This window comes from Spermophilus citellus (assembly GCF_964194105.1).
Source record: "Spermophilus citellus genome assembly, chromosome: 7".
Lineage (NCBI taxonomy): Eukaryota > Metazoa > Chordata > Mammalia > Rodentia > Sciuridae > Spermophilus > Spermophilus citellus.
Genome location: NC_138188.1, coordinates 75,068,912 through 75,089,743, shown reverse-complemented (window position 1 = coordinate 75,089,743; position 20,832 = coordinate 75,068,912). Strand labels below are relative to the sequence as shown.

Genomic DNA, 20,832 nt, shown 5'->3' with positions numbered 1-20,832 from the left:
ACTGACTTCTTTTCTTTTGCCCATTCTTTGAATGCAACCATTCTCAAGAATGAACTTTGATTTCAGTCCTCATCTCTTCAGGCTCTCTATTTTCTTCTTTAATGTGCTCACCTACTCCTGCAACTTTAATTATTTCCAACACACTGAAAGCCCTGCCCTTATCCCTCTCCTTGGATCTGGACCCATATATCCAAATGGTGAATCCAAATGTCAACTGGCTCTTTCCACTTGGATGCACTTTCCAAAGACACCACAAATTCAACAAGTACCATGAGTAGATTATCTATTATCTTCTTTCCCAACCCTCCTCCTTCTCACTGATAACTCTTCAGTTTGTTCTAAGAGTGCTAGATAATTTGGTAATGCATCCTGATCGTGATTGGTTTAGAAGGGAAGAGAAAATAAGGAACTGTTTCTAGTAAGTATAGACCATTCTTTCAAGTTTAATAGTAAAGAGAAGAGAGAGATTGGTCTTTAGGGGAAAACATATGTGAAGAAGTCACCTTTTAGGACCGGGAAAATCTAAGCAATTTTGAAGACGTGGGGAGGTAGTGGAAAAGAGATTAAAAATAAGAGGCTGGACATTGAATTTCAACAACTATGAAGAAGACAGTAGGAAGACCTTTTCTTCTTGCAGCTATGGTATATATTCATCATGTGACATTTGCTTTAATAATCGAGTTTGCACCTCTCATTGCAGTAGTAAATAAATAATTATAAATAATTTTTGAAATATTTATATGACATCTTTCATCTTTATGTTAATTTTAGCATCTGAAGTTAGGCAAGAAATCACACTTGGGGATAATTTGTACAATTATTTAAATCAAGCACTCTTTTCCTTTTCAAACTTTTCTTATGTATATATTCCATTCCTAATTAATGTGAAGAATTCTTTTCATTCAATCCATACAAGATTGGTATCTTTCAATTAAAACCTCTAACTTTTTGGAAAACTCATACTCTGAGATCAACATGTTACTTCATTTTTTTTTTTCAGGTCTCTATCCCATCTGATTTTGTTGTTGTTGTAATTTACTTGTTAAATTTTCCTAGGTGACACCCTACATCAGTAGTGATGAAAATAGTTTTCCTATGCAGTTTTCAAAATATAGTGGCTTCTTTAAAATTCAAGTGAATCAACCCACCTTCCCCTTCTACTTTTGGTGGGGAGAGAAAAGGAAGGAAGCAGAAGGTAGATAGGGTTAAGAAGAGGTGGTAGAGTCTATACAAAGCTGAGGTTCCCTATTAGGATCAATGTTCTTGAGGAAACTACAGTTCTAACTGAACAGTATTTAAAAAGTTATCAGCACTAACAACGCCAGATAATTCTCCTTCAGGTTACTCAGAACTGCTAATTGTGTGAGGAAGTGAGAGAGACTGGGGTTTCAGAGACAGAACAACTACCCTGAGCTGAAAGTGTTTTATAAGGGGCAAGGCAGCAAAGGAGGGCTACCTTTTTTCCTCCCTTTCTCTGCTTCTCCCATCTAAAAGTCCTCCTCATTTTAGCTCTCTTGCACTAATGCTTCCTCCTCAGCTGCACTTAGTGAGAAATGCACAAAATTGGCCATAAGCAGGCAGCATGCTGGGGGCAGAGAGGACCCTAACCTCTTGCCTCAGTTGAAATCCTCAGCTCCAGTGTCTGGACAGGGAGGTGGGAGGAGCACAGGAAACCATTACCCTCTGGCTTCTCCTCCCACAGAAGCCCTGCCCCCTCACACTTGGACAGGGGAGAGATTAGCTTTCTTCTTCCTTCTAGTTCAGTCCTTTGGCTAATAGGAAAGGCCACCACGCAAAAGCTATGGACCTGCTTCTCTGTGCTTGATCAAAGTGCATAGATAGAAGACAGGGCTTCCCGGCTGGGAGGAGGGAGGAGAGCTGAAGAATCCTGCCCGGGCTGGCTGATCTCAGCAGTCAAAGTGGGCAGCTGAGTGCTTGAAAGAGGATTATACTCGCACTAGAAATAAGCAGTAAGTGAGTGAATATATGGCTTAGAAAAGGATTAATCCCCCTCGGGTTATGGGGTAAACTAGAAAATATGGCTTAATTCTAGAGTAAAACTGTAAGACTTCCTTCTCTTTGTACTGTGTGTGCCGTTTGGAGAGTCGGGACTTAAAGTACAAAATCAGAACTGTAATGCCTCCTCCCACTCTTAGGAAGGGCCAAGTTCTACTTGGAATAGTTGGGGATGTAAGCTCCTTCTCTGACCCAGCCTCTTCCCAGGAAAATTTACTACTAAATCAGATAAGGAGGTGGTATTAGATTGGAGAGTGGTATTAGATGGAATTTGATATTGGCAGAAATTGCAGTTTTGAATAATGTCTTTTGAGTGCTGACGTTATTATATCCATTAGCAGTGTTTGTCAAGAAAGTCTGGGGCAGGGGGTTAAAAAGAGAAAATTAAAAGCTTTTATGATAAGGAGGCTGAGCAGTCCGTATGCCTAGGATTAAATACAGAAATTGTATAATAAGCAATAAGTGATCTTGGAAAAAACATGAAATGGGAACAGGAGTCAGAGAGCCTAAAGATACATAGATTGAAAATGAGTTAGGAAAAGAAATTCTCATTTCAATGGTTTTCTTGTGCTAGCCAAAAATTTCACAATGTTTACAAAGTCAAGACAATGATTCAGGAATACATCAATTATGGTTGTACATTATTAATACTGTTGCTGGGCAAGATCTGTGGTTCTCTGGTCAGCAAGTTCTGGCTATGAAGCCACCGCCGCTGGTGCAAGGAATTCTGGGATGTCTGACAGTGAAATGGATGGAAGGACTCACATTCCATCTCTACTTAATGTCCTTTTGTCCAGAAATCGGGTCATGCAAATGAGCTACTTGGTACGTATACAGATCAATATTTGGAAAGGCGTTTGGAAATATTTTGCTTTAGAGGGTCTCTGGACAATATCTTATGGCAACCAATGGACTGAAAGGATATAAAAACAAAGTGACAGGAAGGAAGTCAGCTTGACTGAAACCAACCTTGCTCTTTTTGTTTTCCATCAATCCTGAAATGGAACCTCAAATGAGGACAAGAGTCAAAATAGAGAGAAATATTGTGGCCATCTGTTCTGTTCTAAGTGGCTGAGTTCATTAATTTATGAATGAGAATTTGAATTTTATTTGTGCATTCTGATACTTGAAGATTCAGAATTATCTTATTACAGTGATAAACACAGAAATAAGAGGTATGTTTATGGGGAGAGTAAATATGTAAAATCTGGTTTTTGAAATGCTATAAAAGAAAAATAAACAGATAAGAATTGTGTCCCACAGTGTAAAGATTAATATCATGGTCACTGAAGGATGTATTTCTTCCCCTAATGAGATAGATGGGATCCTAATATGACACAGTAGGTTGAAGTTTACAAAATATTTTTAATTATCTCAATTCTAGTTGATGTAGTTAATATTTAAAGCAAGGTTGCCAAAAACATGAACTATAATTAAGTGTGTAGTGATTTTTATGATCCATTTGTTACTGGTATGAAGAAGAAAGATGGCAGTGGTTGTATTCCCATCAGCTGCTGCACTGGGGGAAAGAAAGAACTCAGACACACCGTCATTCTCCTGAAGTGTGCAATTGTAAATTGATTGTCACAATCTAGGTTCTTTTCCAACTTTAGAACTGATAATTATAGATTTTGCTATGGGGGAGGAGTTGGATGGGAATGGTGATTGGGACCAATAATAAGAATAAGAAAAATAACAAAATGCCAATAACATGCATTTTTTAGATGTACTTACTCTGAACTCTTCCAAATTTTTGAGCTGCCTAGTTTTGAAATTTATTTTATCTTTGAAAAGTTACTTGAGTAACTTTTGAGTTGTTTTTTTCCAATGTCAGCATCCATCTGATTCATAGACAATATTGAAAATCTGAAGATTTATTACATGATTTGTGTAATACTTCTTTTGTTCTTAGACATAAAAATTTAAGACATTCAAATAAAACATTTAATAGTTGAAGCATAGTATAATTACAAATGAAGTTTCAATCTTTAAGAAAAAATCTTCAAGGAATTGCTTATTTATCTCAAAGTATTAAAATAATTTTTTCTGACTACAAAATACAAGGGAAGCATAAGAATATTGAGAAAATGATTAAAGGCATAATTTGAATGGGGAAAGTTAAGCAAAAATAATAATGATAAGCCAGCAGTTTGAAAACACTTGCTGTTGTAATGAGAGACGGACAGAGGATGATGCATATGACTAGTAATGAGGATAAGTAAAGACTTTTATCTTTAAAAAATATTATGTGAGAATTAAGATTATTAATGGAAAGAAACTAAATGATCATTTAAAATTATTCTTTCACAAGAAAAGTAAAGAACAAGGATATGGAAAACTAAGCAGTGATGAAGACCTCGAAATAATTGTTGATCAGAAGCAGGTAAGTGAATGCTTATGTACATTTTCTATTGTTGCACTGTAAATTTTTGACACCTGAAGCCCTTGGGAGCTCACCCTTCCCTGACAGCTTTATTGGCCTGTCTAGCTGGGGCCTGCATAACAAGGTAGACTGTGAGAGCAAATAAACCTCTACCTATGATGTGTTTGACCCACTGACTTCTTTCTGCATGCCAATACTTTTTTCATGCCAAGACATATGTATGTTCTGTATGTTAAGAACAATGAAAAATAAAGTCAGAACAATATAAATTTGAAATATTAATATCTCCATTGGAAAAAAAAGGAGTCGGAACAAAAATGATAATTTGGGAAAATAAAAAGTTTAAATAAGAATAAAAAAAGTACATTATTCTGAAAATGAGACACCCTACCATTAATGTATCTTATAAAACAACAAATATGATTTCGAGGACAGGGGATTAAGGGTAGAAAATTGAGAACTTTAAATGTCTGTCTTGACCAATGTAATTCCTCAGATTGTCTACAGTTTAAATTTAGAAATGAATTTTGAAAACAAAAGGAAAAGGCTACTTAATAGTCTGTAATATTGCCAATAACTTGAGAGACCTCTAGCTTGGATGTTATATGGGCCCATAAGGAGAAATGAAAACTGCTTAATAGACCATAAACAAAGACATACCAGGTAGTGGAAGGTGTCCAGCTCATGACACCGAATTGGCATCAGTCCTTAACATCTTTGTTAATTATCAAGAAGACACAATAACTGCACATTTACTTAATGTATAAATGGTACTGAATCCGAGGCCACATAAACCCAAGTGTTAATAGAGTGATAATTCAAAGGGATTTGAGTAGATTAGGAGATTAGAAAGAAAGTCATCTGTACTTTATAGACAGGCAAATGGAATTTGGACAGTTTTCTAATCATGCAGTTTGTTTTGTATCAGAGTGGTTACATTAAAGGAGCCATTGTGCATATTTCTGACAAAAAGGAAAAATGGCCACCAGAAGGTCGAAGCCTGAAACAATAAATTTAGAGACTTGTTTGTTAAGCCTGGAATAATTAAGGCAACTGAAGAGGTCTTCTCTAAACAACGGGCTACACAAAGCAGCTCTGTGGAGGTGCAGATATGTTCTTACAGGGTTCACGCACTCAGGGAGGGTATTGCCTTATCACCACTCTCTGGCTTCTGAGTAAAACAGCGTAGGGGGTGTGTGGGTTTGGCCTTGTATTTTGCCACTTAGTGCCAAACTGTCAGTTCAGTTAATAAGGCAAGTAGGGATATCTCACAGGTGCTCTCCTGAGCTATTAACTCTATTTTAACTATGCCAGATAAATTACTTGGGCCTGCAATCACCATCTCCAACTGATCCTACCCATAGACTTAAGGACCAAATCTAGTGACAAATAAACTAGTAAAATACAATGGAGTGTATTAAGAGAATATAAATATGTGTTTTGTGTTTTTTCTGTTAAATATATATATATATATATTTCTATTAAAATGAAATTTTATTTTTATCTCTTCTTTAATCATGTAGAAGGCAAATTCTTATCTTTTTATTCTATCACATCTTTACTATCTTCCTCCTCAAAGCTTTTATTTTCTTTCCTTCCTTCCTTCCACTTTTTTTTTTCTTTTTGGCCCAATTTTTGTGCTTTAACTAAATAATTTTGGTGTTCAGAAAACTACAAAATTATATATTGAGATCATTGGAGTAGAAAGCCCAAGGAAATTATTGTGTCATTTTTCTTTTTATCTTATGGTAACTTCCACAAACTTGTTAACTGTTAAGGAATCTTAAAGAAAACCAATTTTCCTGCTTCTTCAGAAAATAGCACTTTCCTTACTAGATGGAATGATGGTGGGTTTGATGTTCTCGGTATCCTCCAGGGCCTCTGCAATTCTGGTTCCTTCCAGGGCCACTACACATACTGGTTCCATTTGGTGGTGGCCCAGCTTTGCTGAGTCATTCATAACACACAATTCCGAATATGAGGGATTACAAATGTGAGCTGGCTGTGGTGTTGGCCTTTGGCAGGAAGAATGGTCCTTTTCCATTTAGCAAGCTTTTATTGATATTCACATCGTGAGCAAATCTTAAGTCAAAACGATGACAATGTTAGTACCTCACATTGTAATTAGTCTTTTTAAAACTACAAAAAAAGTTATCCCTAAGTTTAATAGATTGACACACTGTGTGTTTGTAATATTTCAGGAATGGCATAGATAAGAGGTTATACATACGATATAATTTACACAGTATATATAACAAAACTAAAGCTCTGTAGCCCTATATATAATTTTGTTAAGAATCTTTATGTTCAAGCTGTATCTTTTGCAGAAACCTAGTAGAAATTTGTTGATCTCCATGTAATTGCAAATAGCATTTTCAGTAACTGATGCTGAAAGGAAATCTAAGGAAAATAAATAAAATAATTGGAGTGCTATGATGGGCACAAGTCAACTAATCGCATTCCATCCATCACTTACAAACTGTGGTCCACACATGCTGTGCAAGCTATGTGCCATTTTATCAGTCCTGTGGTTTGGAAGTCTAGTACTTGTTCAGAAAGCCCACAGTCTTGCTTATATAAGCAAATAAATAACAAAAGCAGTGCACAATATATGCATTTCCCCCACCTCCCCGGCCAACCCCAGCTGCCCTCATTCAAGAGGGTAAAAGATGAGTCTGTGTTATTTCAATATGGAAAAAAAGGAGAAAATTTGGGAAATGTGAAAGGTTTTTATTCTTGAAAGGCAACATTGTGCTTCTCTCTTGGTGAAATTTTATTGGCAAAATTAATTTGGGGTGCACTTAAAAATATCCCAGAGAACTCATAAATTATTGTTGATGTCCTAAAGTAATAGGTGCCATATAACACACACACACACACAGAGTCATTTAAATATAAATGATCACATTGGGATCAGAGTCTGTATTTTCTTCCAGAAATCCCCAGAGTTTTTAAACTTCAAGCATAGGAAAGTAATCAAAGAAAATATGTTGAAATAAAATCTTAATGCCTCTAAAGCCCAGACATTTGGCATGATAATATTAAATCTATAATTAATGAATACAGTATTTGGCTTTCTAGAATAAATATTAAAGAAGAAATTTTAAATATACATTTTGGATAAGTTTTATTATGAAAATATTCTTTCCTGATTAGAGGAGAGGGGATTTTCTTTAGAAATCCATCTCATGTGAATATGAATTTTCTTCTGAAATTACTGAGATTTTAGTAGGGAGAAAGGGAGAGTAGATGGTCAAGTACCCTTAGTAAAATTTAAAACATTAACCACTCTGAAAAGATAATAATTCATTTTATTTTAAAGTAACTAGAGTCAATTGAATTCAAATTTTATCAAACGATAAACCTGGACAGCTTTTCTTCTCAAATATTTTGAAATTCCAAGTAGACTTTAAGGAGGTAACAAAGACTAACATAAAACTATAGAACACTATGATTACATGAAGGATACAATTATAGGTGAAGCAATCAGTTCAAGCATTGCAAAAATGGGTTTAGCAAAATGTGTTGGGTTTGTTGGATGTGGGACTCAAACTTGAAGCTGCATATCCTTCAGTGGAGTAAAGTGGGAAATGTCAAATGTCAGCCACTTAATCCAGAACAAGTGCACCAAGATCAAAGCAGTAGTGCTCAAGCTTCAGCTGCTTCCAATTCCCCTGGAGAGCTTATTATAGCAGAAATGACTGGGTCCCCCTCCAGGGGATTCTGATTTTGTGATCTGGAGTGGGGTCTGAAAATCTACATTTCTAAGTCCTCAGCCTATTGCTGCTGATCCTAGATCATACTTAAGAACTATAGCCAGAGAAAATAGTGCAATCTTTTTATTTTTATTTTTGATTGTACTGGGGATTGAACCCAGGGCTTCACATATACTAGCAGCACTATACCACTGAGCTACATCCCAGACCTTTTAATTTTATTTTGATATGGGTTTTGGGTTTTCACTAAATTGCCTGGGCTGGCCTCAAATTTGTGATCCTCCTGCCTCAGTCTCCTAAGTACTGGGATTACAAACATTTGTCATTATGCTTGGCACTAATGCTGTTTTAAAAGGGAAAAAATATATACATGACTTTTGATAAATTTGACATTCTTCAATAGGGCATTATCTGGAAATTTTAAAACTAGAATTCATAGACAAGCAATGTAATAATACTGAAAACAAAACCATAGCCATTTACAATCAAAAGTGACTGTAAAGGCCCAAGTTTGCCATCTGTCTAAATTCTTCACGGTAGCTTTGTGATCTCGAACTTGTCTAAGCTCAGTTTCCTCATTTGTAAAATAATACTCTGCTTTTCCATCTCCTGAAGTTTATCTAAGATAAAATACATAATCCCAGCAGCTAGCTCTGGAGGCTGAGGCAGGAGGATCCTGAGTTCAAAGCCAGCCTCAGCAACAGAGAGGTGCTAAGCAACTCAGTGAGGCCTGTCTCTAAATAAAATACAAAATAGTTCTGAGGATGTGGCTCAGTGGCTAAGTGCCCCTGAGTTCAATCCCAGGTACAAAAAAAAAAAAAAAAAAAAAAAAAAAAAACGAGCCCAAGATAAAATACATACAAATGCTTTATAAGGTGTAAGTCATATAGGTTATTTTAATTAGCTAGTCACCCTCACACAACGCACCACCACCCCCAACTTCAGTTTAACGAACAGGAACTTTGAGATCCAGAAAGGTGAATGGAGTTTCCCAGGGTCACTGGTTAATCACAAAGAGCACTGGAAACCAGCCCTCCCTCATGACATACAATGCGCTTCCTGTCACCTCCCCTGCCAGCTCTGCACCATCGCTCACCACTAGTCATTCTACAAGTGGGTTAAGAAGTTTTGTCTTGTACTCTAAATACATAAAATAATTATCAGGGATTATGATAGTTGGCCAACATTTATTTATTGAACCCTCATAGAGATAGACATTCAGGCAACCACTCTTTAATTGTTTCCTTCCCTCTTGACCCCTAGGCATTGTCAAAAGGGAAACACCCCTCCACACAGACACAGACACAGTAAGGCTAACAGGTGGTTATCAAGGACCACTTACTTTTCCTCTCACAGTCTCAGAGGGAGGGCTTCTCCCGGGCATAAGATGTCCCATAGAAAGAAAGAATGCACACTTTTCTTAGTCTAAATCCTTTCTGAAAGTCTCTTAAATTCTGTAAGAGATGACTGAATAGAAAGTATTAGATATTAGGACTTCTATGATCTTTTTCTAAAGAAAAAGAAGCTGCATCAAAGTAGAGTCACCCCTTGTGTCTACAATAGCATATAAGTGTTTGAGCTGTGATGAAGCTCTGCCCTAGTGGTTGTTCTGGGGATAAATCCCAAAAAAGGAAATAAAGGCCATCGTGAAATTAAAATGGAAGAGCAAGCACAACAGATGAACAGAAAGATACACAGCTTCCTTCTGGTTCTAACAGATAGCATGGCCCAGCCATCATCTAAGCAGTTGACCGCAGTCTCAGACTCATAAATAGCAAAAAGAATGAGGGTGATAAGTGTCCCTGCCTTGCACTCTATGCTTTCTTGGCCATATTGATGTGACGGCTTAGATATCATTCAGATCCCATTTACCCTGTCTCTTGATATCATGTAAAACAGTCTCTCTCAGTACCTTCTTGGAACTTTGTAGTTGGCCATCAAGAACAAGAACCCCTTCCAGAGTTGCAGAAAGGAGAAAACCTGTTCAGCTTAAAGACCCTGAAGCAGGGGATCCTGGACACTTGGAGGACACAGCATCATGCTCACAGTTGTTAGAGGCTCATTAGTGATTTCTTCACAGAAGACTGATCAATGAGAAATGGCTAAATGAGTACAAGGCAGATTTATTTGCAATCCATCTAAAATCAGCATTGGTGTCAATAAAGACTCCCTACTATAATCCAATCAGTTCCATCTTGTCTGAACAGCTATTTATCATCAATAGATATTGTACAAGGAAAGGGGAAAGTTTTCCACTAAGTTAAATAAAAAATTATTGAAGGGAATACAGTCAGCCTGTATTTTATTCCTAAATATTCCCCATTTGTATCAAGAAATATAAAAAATTCCAAGTTACTGATAATTTAGGGAGCAAGTGATAGTAAACTCAATTTTTTTATTGTTCCTTTAATTTTGTGCATTTCAGTTTCGTGTACCAGTTCCCCTGAGCATCACCTGACTCCAGAGAAAACACAAAGGGCAAACCCAATACATTCATTTCAGAATCCTCTGAGAGCTTGCTGAAATCTGAAAGTATTAGGACAGAAAATGCAAAGGGTCACTAACTCTTCACAGAGAGGCACAGACCAAGCGGGAGAGTTAAAGTAGGGATCCACCGGCCTAGTTTCTAGTCTTGGCTCTGCTCCTTACTAAGCAGAAGACTTTGGAGTAAGCAATTTAAGTTTTCTGAGTTTCCGCTTCTTCATCTGTGCAAAGGAATAATACCATCTGGGTCGGACGTCTGTTGTGAGGCTCAAATGGGAATACTTCCTTGGAGGTAGCTCAGCCTCCTCTGGTCAGAGCCGGAGAAGAAGCCAGGGCCACGGCTGTTGTATCTGATACTCTCCCCACTCATGCTTCCCGAGTGATGAGCTGGAACTGGTGAGATTCTAACATCTTCACTTTGGTCGTTTCCACCAGTTTGCTCCTGAGTGTTTTGCACACCTTCCACGGGAGACTAGCAGATGGTCAGATCTGATGCCAGCTCCTATGCCACACGATATCCTCGGCAATGACAGAACGTGTGCTGACCATTCTAGCACAGTGGGTAAGATCAGGCAGGACCTTTACAGAGATCTAAGAAAGAACAGGCTGCAGCTGTATAGCAACTGTTTTGTTTTGGGAAAATTAATGGGCTTCTCTGAGCCTCTGACTACTCTACCTGAAGATGAGGAAAATAATATCTACTTCATAAAGTAGTTGGAGAATTAAATAAATTCCTGAATATAAATGCTTGGCCAGGTGTATGGCAGGTAATAAGTTCTTTATAAGTAGCAGGCACTGAGCTGAGTGGTGGTGAGAGTAGATGTTACTATCCATAGATATATTAGCAGTAGGATCCCCTTGGATTGGTGTTATAATAATTTTAAACATTGCAGTATTTTTTTGTGGTCAGAGATGCCAATACCTCCTCTGATCAGCCAGGTACAGAAATCGAGTAGCAATTGGGAGTGAGGAGGACAGTGGCTGCTTGGCATGAGCTGGCCCCCTAGAGGGCGCAGCACCTACCAGCTCCAGCTGTTTGCTACTTTGTTGGAAATGGGCTCAGGGCCACACTACACATGCTAACTTTTCAAGAAATACAATCTGCTTCTTTGGGTATTTACAATCAATTTTTTAAAAATTTTAAAATTTAGATGATATGTAATTGAAATAACATGTGCATTGCCCTTGGGGGTCCCAATTTATGACCTATTGTCAAAAGAAAGCAAGGTGTGGACATAGGCCTGGGTGGGTCTCTGCTCACCTCTTCTGTTATCTCCTGTTTTACACTTTCCAACTTGAAAACTAACCTAACCTAGATGCCCATCTGATTAAAATAATGGACACTAACGCATAATTGACAGGTAGCCTTGAGCCTGTCTTACATCCTTGTACCAGACCTATAGAGTAGCACACAAGCACCCCGCTTTCCTCTACCAACCCACCTTCCCCAAGTTTCCAGACAGTAATGCAACTCATCAGGGCCCAGTTAAAAATTATTATCACCAAGAGCTTATGAGTTATCACCTCCAATTCAATATCTGAAATACCATTATATATCTTTTTATTGTAAGCTTTTAATGAATAGCCTAGGTTCTTTAAGGAAAAAAAAGGGGGGACCCCTGGGCTTTCAGGTTGAAAAATGCATGGCTGTGAAGTCATTTTCAAATAGTCTATGTTTTCTTCTTTTTTAATCTAATAGCAAAAAGTGGTACTTGCAGCATATTTAGTCAGTGAGAAAATAAATGTATAATTGAAATGATGTGAGCTGACATGCTGAGCATAAAAATGATGTGACATATGAAAGTAACAGACAGAGATGGTAGTTCTGAAAGTGCTCAGCCATTTGGAACGTAACTTGAAAGGAGACCCATTCAACCTCTCATACTGGAGGATGTGCTGTGGTGTAGTTTTTGTTGTTAAGTAGGTTCATCTGATCAATATGAGAACCGTAGACTTCAGAGTGAGAAGGAACTTGAAAAGATAATCTAATCCAGTGCTCTGTGGGCCCATTCTTAGCCACCCTGAATGAGAGGGGGGCATCTACGTGTATGATGACACCTCTTAGGGAGCAACTCAGGTGTGCATACAAGCTTTGTGATAAAAGGGAGCGGCTGCCAGGAGTTCCATTATGTTTGGCTCTAGTTCAAGCAAAATAAGTAAGTCTCCAAGTAGGGAAGTAGTTTGACTGTGTTTGCCAAGTTATTTCACATCACAGACAATATTAGAATGCTGGTCTGTGGTCTCCAGTCTTAGGTTCATTCCGCTATCCTGTAACTACCTTCCTGACTTTCAAAACTTCTTATCCTCTCTTCTAAAGTGTCTTATATTAGTAGGCTAAGCATCCAAGTCAAAGCCAGAATACTCACCTAGAAAAAAGTGCACATTTCAGGAGCACAGCTATGTGATAGATGATTATGGAAGGTTTATAAAAGATGCTTCCTGATTCTTCAAAACAGGTTTTCACAAACCCTGTGACAACTTCTCAGAACACTTGAGCGCACAGATACTAAAGATTTGCAAAGCAACTTTGAAGTCTTCTGGACTGCCCAACCAGTGTTTCCTTCATGTTTACACAGATGGTTTTTCTACAGATCATCTTGCAGGGCTTCCCCCACCTGGTTCAGTTTGTTATCTTCCCCGAGTTGGTCATGGTGACTATGAACCAATCCCCAGTTGGGCATCTGGGGATTGCACTGGAAGTCAAGGCCAGTGCTCTAACACACCCAGCAGGTGAAATCACCACTGATTGGGTCAGCCTCAATTGTCAGGAGGGCTTGAAAATATCTGTACTAAATGATTTATGTTCTAAACTCAAAACAAACAAAAAAAAAAAACAAGGAACAAGAAAACTGAACTAGTTTTTGTTTTGTTTTGATTCGTCATTGTTGTTAACAAGCTGCAGAGAGTTTGGAGCATAAACTTCCCTTTCTTCTCTTCTGATTTAGAACCTAGATGCCTGTGCTCTGCTCTGCCCTTGCCTTGACCTTGTCATTTCTGTGGCTAGGCTTTCATTTTGCTCCCATCCAGACTTTGCAGTCAAGTCTTTTTTCCTCGGCTCAGCACCACTCTCTGATCCTGCCTCTGGATGCCTCTTGTTCTGACACTGCATGTACAAGGTTTGACAGAAGCACAGCTCTTGCAAACCTGCTTCTTTTAATGCTCCATTGCTTCCTTCCCTTTCTCCAAAACAACTCTGTAATTCTGTCATTCCCATTTTTAATCACTAGTTTTGCACATGGTCTACCCCCCATCAGGGTGAGTACCACTTCCTTCCGATCTTATGATCTAAGAAACACACGCACAGATGACCAGTCAATACAATTGGTATTTATTCCTCATCAGGGTATTTTTTTTGACCAAATGATCTCATTCTTGAAGTATATGAACAAGTGACTTATTAAAGAAATGGTGAGAGAATGTACCATCTCGGCTTTGTGCTGGATGCTCTGAATAGAAAAAAACATTCATTCATCCTTTTTTTCTAATAAAATTATCTCATTTGTATAATTAGTGAATAATTAATGAATTTTTGTTGTAGAGAAACACTAATCATAGAAGTAGTTTTCTTCCAGTCAAGGGTTGTCCAATTACCACTTCCCTACGCTCCCAGCTTCTGTCTTTAAACTTCGAATATATTCTCAAAATTGACGCATTAATTTTTGTGAAAGATGGGAGTCATCCCAAAAGAAAAACAAATGATGCTATATCAGTTGATGTATTTTGTTAATCATCTTTTTAAGCACAAGATAAAGGAAATGGAAGCTCACAGGCAGGGTTAGATATTCTTAAATTTTTAAGCTGAAGGTCTAAAATCTTAGAAATTTTTTATTTTTTGAAAAAAGAAAGCAACTCATTTTTCCCTACATGAATGGTCAGTGTTCTCTTCAAACCTCAAGGAATTTGATTTAAAATCATACCCTTGGGGTCAGGACTTTCATGAATAACAGTAGTCTTGCCCTATGGACCCCAACACTGCTTGGCTTAGTAGTTGGTACCTAAGGTGTGAAGAGAACCGATGATTCCCACTGTCTGAAATAAAAAGCACACTCTTCATGGGACCTGCAGGCTGTGCCTGGCCAGTTTCTAACTCTCCTATCACCCCGTCCCATGCCACTTCAATGCCAGGCTCCACTCTTGCTCAAGCCACATGTTCTCTCTCCCCCTGTGCCTCAGCCCTGCCCTTCCTTCTGCCCATATATGTGTACAAGTATATAAAAATCACAAATATTTTGATGGCTTTGCTAGGAATAGAGGGGTGTAGATTAGAGGGAAGGAGGAGCAAAGATTAGAGGGCCTCATAGTCCCCTTGGAGAGTCGGAATGGTAAGAGAACAGAGACTTAAAGAACAAGTCCCCCTTGTCTCTGTAAATAAGCAGACTTCTCAAGTCCTATTAATATGAGGAAAAATGAGCAGGAAAAAGATAAACAAAATTAAAGCCTATTCCTTAAAAGAAGAGGGAGCAAACAGAGAAACAAAAAAAAATCTAATAATCTATTATTTAGGGAAATTTGACATGCAAATCTTGCTATGAATATTCTGGAGCAGGGTTGTGGGGAAAAATGTATAACTGCATTTAGTATATGAATACTTTCTGGAGTTCTGAAAAAAATTAGGTTTAACTCTGCCATGTTCCCAAGATCCTTATTCCTGTGTGATAAGCCAGGGAAAGCAGTGTAGAGTCTGGAGAGCCAGGTCAGAGGATGCTGGTGACCTTGAACTTTCAGGTTTCAGGAAAGAGAATTGCTTACTTTTAGAAACTGCTTCTAAAAGAAACTATGTGGAAAAAAAATTAAGTTTTCTTTTATTTTCTCAGTTATAAGTAACTTAAAATAACTTCAGGGGGAACATAAGATGTTGATTTTGGGGAAAAAACTAAAATCGTTTTTATGGAAATGATCCAAAGTGTCTCCCTCATTTATTGTACACAAATATATTTATAGCTTTTTTTTTTCTTTTATAAGTGTTTTCTAGGTGCTAAGAATCAGAGATGACATAGCCAGTCATGGCCCTTGACAAGCCAGTAGTGCCATGGGGCCCTGTTATCCACAGCTGGTGCTGGTGCTGGCACTGATACAGAGTTGCAAGTGGGGGCTAAGGGGGCATTCAGAACTCTAAGATGTGCATTATAGCCTCTTTCCCTAGTCAGAGTCCTGAAAAAGCATTCCTAGTGCTCAGTATGTTCCCAGGAGGGGACTTGGGCTTTGAGAACAGTTTCCAAAGTTGTTTTCTCCCCTCCCCCACACCCCAAACTTCCCTTCATCATGCTTCCCTGATAAATCAGGGAGATTTGTTACAGTTTGGGCTGTGCTAGGAAATAATGTAACATGGTAAAGTTTAAGAGAAAATTCCTGATTGCAAAGAAAAGTACGATAAAGGAAAGCATCAATAAATTAAGAGAGGTAAACTGTGAAATACGCTCTTCCTTCAAAAGAACATATGGGGGGATGGGAGAAAATACATAGTTAGATAGTTAGATACACACCCAAAAACTAATCTGCAAAAAAAGAGAAATTGCTCATTCCTTGGATAAATGTCCACCTCTGAGGCCATAGGACACTACACTATTCTCAATGGCCAGAACCAGGTATCAAGACAGCCCTGTCAGGCAACCTGTAAGACCCTGCATGTATTGCCTTTGGGTTGCAGTTTTGGAGGACTTCGTTGAGTCCTCCAACCTGAGGTGCTACTCACAAGTTAAACCTCCCTGTGCAGGACAATTACTTCCGTACCCACGACGTTTGAAAATTTCCACACCTGGCACAAAGCCAGGAAGTTGGCCCTTCGGCATTTGTTGAGCAGCTCTCTGTTGTGGGAGTAGATTGCTGTGCTCTGAAAATGTCACTCCCCCTGCCACTCTACAGGAGCTGACCTTTCTGCAAGCTGAAGTCCCTGATGAACTGTTCTGTGGATCTAGTTTATCCTGGTATGTTAGCAGATCTCCCACGTTACTGTCTTGAAAAGTGATCTGAGAACTGATACTCTACCCCGATTTAAACTTCTCCTGACCTGACTGTCCCTTCCAGTTTCTTGGGATCCCTTTTGTGATCCTCCTAAATTCAGCCTCTAGCCTTCCTCTCTGTGGTTTACCTGTTAGTGCTAGAGGACCAACAATTATCTCTGGGGTCTCTTCTCACTGGTTATAGTATGCATAACCCTTCTCCAGGAATTTTGGACAAAAGACAATGTATCACTCACAATCCCTAGGACTTTTCAGTTTATATAATCTTTGTTTTGCATTATTACAAACATGATTTTACGTTTTTGCACAGTTGCAGTCAGTATCCATTCAATTTTGTATCACCTTCTTTAAATAAAATTATGTTGAGCTTATTTTCCAAATTGCCAATTTTTATAAACGTCATTTTAAGAGGCACCTTATATTGATTCAAGGTGAATTTTAGGCATTTTCCCCCATGATTTTCCCTTACTCATGCAGTAATCTTTCAAATATTTTCCTTTCAGGATGCAAGTTATCAAATTAAAGACAAAAATAAAGAAAAGAAAGGATTGCAAGAAAATCATGTACATTGCTATGATTAGACATATACTGATTTTCCATGAATTATGCATGAAGTTTATGGGAATTTGCACAGTGTAATCTTTCCCTATCCCTGCTGTACCTTGAAGCACCACTGAAGATGTCCTCATGCATGTTGCATTGCTCCATAAAACTTCAGGTTTAAAATTTAAACCACATTCCATGTGGCAGTTATAAGCATCCTGCTTCCTGAGGCTGACCAGAGCCAAACCACAAACGTGGATTTGCATAAATTTAGTTCACATGAATTTTAAAGTTTGCTAAGATAGGAAACTGACTAAATATTGTTAGAGCCACAAATACCCTGGGAGATAATTTACTCAGGTAGCATATTCATTGAGGAGACAGATGTATAGATCTGCTAAACTATCCTCATGCCAAAACATATAGAGACTCTAAAAACCTGATATTGAAGTCTAAACAACTTACACAAAGTGAGCTCAACTCAAAGGGGTTATAGGATTAGACCATAAGACTTCTTCATATTAAAAGGCAATGATAGAAACTAATTTTGAGTCTATTTTAGAGTATAGAATTCTATAAGAATTCTAGATTTTAAAATTTTTTGCTAGGGTTTCAAAATGCAAAACTCTTTAATTAATATGGAACCAACAGTACAGGATTAGAGTCCATAAAGCAGAGCTAAAGTACAAGTAAAGATGCTAGGATTCAAGTTCCTGATTCTGCCAATGACTTTTTATTTGACCTTGAACTAACCTCTAACCTTGACTTCCCTATCCCTATCCTACTTCCAACTTATGAGAATTCTAGAAGAATGTCTAGAAGAAAACCATAAAAATAATCATTTGAGCCACTCAAGATGATTACTTCCTGTGAATATATCCACGATGGTATCCTCTGTAGAGAAGCCACTGATGCTCTGGGGTTATGAATCACCTTCTCACATTAAAGAGTAATTTTAAAATGAAATCTCCAGTAGAAAAATGAATGCATCCATAATGATTACTTTTATATCCGTAATCCTTGGGGAGGGGGCAGAATGTGGCTTGATTTTATTATTTACAAATGATGGAATTACATAGGATTTCTTTTTGAGTGATTGTTTAGATAAAGTACTCATATTTATGTATTTCAACTGCCTCAAAAAGATTGCACCATAATAATAATACCTCTAAAGAAATAACACTGGCATTTTCTTTGCTCCTGATCATATTTCTTAAATAAACACCCCCTTTTTTTCCCCCTGGAAAAGCAAAACTTATGCTGTGGCTTCTAGACTTTCTTTTGCATTCAGTAAATGACTTATCCAAGTAAAAGCAACATAACGGTATTTTTCCTCTAACCCTTCAAAAAAGGCCTCCTTGTCACATTTTATTAATTCCTGAGCCATCTTTATTATTTTTTAAATGAAAAGTATGGGGAATTCATAATGAATCTTTAGCAGAAAAATCATATAACGTCTCTCAAAACACAGAGAAACCCAATTAGCTTCAGCCAGGTACAAAGAAATGGAGAACTTTCTCTCACAGAGCCAGTTGACATTTAGAAGCACTCAGCGTGGTTCTGAAGGGGAATCTAAACTCTGTCAATAAGCTGTCTTCAGAACAATTATTTCAGGCTATACTTACACCAACACTTAGTAACCACAAATGAGCTCTTACTATTCTCACCTATTTAGAAATCTGCTTCCATATGACATCACAAAGGAGGCAAGCCTGGCTTGAATTAGCTTCCTCAGAACTTTCAGTCAATCAGGAAGGAGAAATAATCCAGACACTCCAAAGTTCATGGTAAGACCAAATTCTAGGATAGGCGGAAGGCAGGGACACTTAAGCAGGTGTGTCTCACCGAGGTCACATTAGATACATCCATAAATATTGTAGGTGAGACATTGTGGAGTTGAGTAGGTCAAACTCTATACCTCAATCATCCAATGCCATCATTTTCTTCTGAGAATGAGGAAGAGGTGAAAGTAAAATGGAATTCACATTGTTGAATACCTACTGTGTGCTAGAAAACAAGCAGAGAGCTATTATCATGATGAGGATGGTGATGCCAATTTTTCAGAACGGAAGAAAAAAAATCTCAGAAGGGTTGAGCATCTGAGAAGTGTGACAGAACCAGTAAAACAGAAAAAAAAAATGGAACATTGAGTTTTTTTCTCCAAAGCCCAGGCTCTCCTTCTAACTGCCTTCCCACAAGCCATCAAGAAAATCAAACTGCACTGCATCTTGTTTAACTTAAAGATACAGCCTGTAGTTACTTCACAAAGTCTAGCACACAAAGGAGTTTAAGTTAAAAAGCCTCTTTAAGTTAAAAACAAAAAAAGACACAGAAAGCAAAGAGAAGGGTAAGGCTGGGTCAAAGCAAAACCCTCAAAGGTCAGCTCCTGCCGCTTGCCAGCTCCCTCCTGGTGGCTCTTTGGAAGAAGCTGAGAACTGAATTATGGAATAGAGCAGGCAGAGGGTTCCCTTGAAACACAGGAAACAAATAAAAATGAAGAATGCATTGTCCTCTTCCCCAGTCTGCACACAAATATGTCTATATTTTCTCATAATTGGCCTAAAGATATATTATAGTAGAAAAATAGGATGGCTTATTATCCCCAGCTTCTCTCCCATTCTACGAGAGCCAAATCGCCTTTCTTCATGGAGGATTTTTGTTTCTGTCCACTAATAGTTAATTCCTGTCCTTGTAGAATTTAAATAGTAAAGGTACCCAAGCCTCTGTGGGACTTAGGAAGCAGCAGTTTTCAGTGGCCAGGGAGGATCACTTCTCACGTCCCCTCTGGGATTTGTAGAATTGACAATATTGAGAGATGCAAGAATTCATTTTTCCAGAAGACTAAGGTAAAGGGGGATACTTAATCAAAATATTTCACCTGTGGGGATATTTTGATACCTTGCTGGTTTTTAACTTTGTTACCATTTTCCTTCTCGCTATAACCACATGAGTTGGTCATGGCCCCCTAGGCTCTTTACTTAATGACTTAGTAGCATCTTGGCCTCTGAGTTCCCAACTGTATCCAGAGGAGGCTGTTTGTTCTTCCACTGTTTGCAGTATAGCTTTCCCAGTACCACTCCACCATTTCCATCCTGAGTCATGGGGAGCCCCGGGTCCATGATCTCATACTTTCTCCCCACTGAGGATGCATCATTTAGGGATGGTCCTCACAGCACCATGGATGCCAACTTAAAGATATTCACAAATAGTATAGCTGTCTTGCTTCTCAAAACAAAACAAAATGGAATCATTTAATGTTAAATGGACCAAGAATTTTTATTAAGCAGCATAAACCTCCTTGACCCCTGCATACAGATGAATTGAATGGCATCAGCAGCAGAATCCTTAACTGAGAATAACTTTACATGGTGACAAAGTCATTTGGTTTTCTTGTTGCTCATTTCATCATCATCTTCATCATCACAGTCATCGACATCGTCATTGTCAATGCTGGACACCTAACCATGGGCCACGTGGCATAAACATTGTTCCTGCTCTTGAAGGATATAAACTTATTGATGATTTAATGCTTGAACAAAGGAGCTTAAACAAAACAGCAGTTTATTTTTCTTTCTCACTTGAAAGAAATCTGTGTTTTGCCATGCAGACCAATACAAGAGCTCTCTGAATCATGTAGGTAGGGTGCAGCTTCTCCCAGCAATCTTCCCTGCTCTACCTTAGAAAAGGCCCCCTAATAGTTGCAGGCTCCCCATCCATCATCTCGAAGTTG

The 20,832-nt window shown here is 38.2% G+C and overlaps 1 protein-coding gene across 11 annotated transcripts in view; it reads left to right on the top strand.

Moving 5' to 3' along the window:
• The window catches only part of PEX5L (peroxisomal biogenesis factor 5 like), a 218,077-nt gene that overhangs the window by 54,698 nt on the left and 142,547 nt on the right, over window positions 1-20,832 (top strand). For 6 of the 11 annotated variants that reach the window (XM_081301240.1, XM_081301246.1, XM_081301245.1 and 3 more), the window contains exons 1-2: window positions 1,785-2,841; window positions 4,328-4,399. The exons of 1 other annotated variant lie outside the window; for it this stretch is intronic. In XM_081301240.1, the coding sequence (XP_081157366.1) occupies window positions 2,749-2,841; window positions 4,328-4,399 (165 nt within the window). In that variant the 5' untranslated portion in view covers window positions 1,785-2,748. Of the gene's footprint in view, window positions 1-1,784; window positions 2,842-4,327; window positions 4,400-20,832 lie in introns of those variants that run through there. 4 more of the 11 variants (XM_081301247.1, XM_081301244.1, XM_081301241.1 and 1 more) reach the window with 3 other exon arrangements.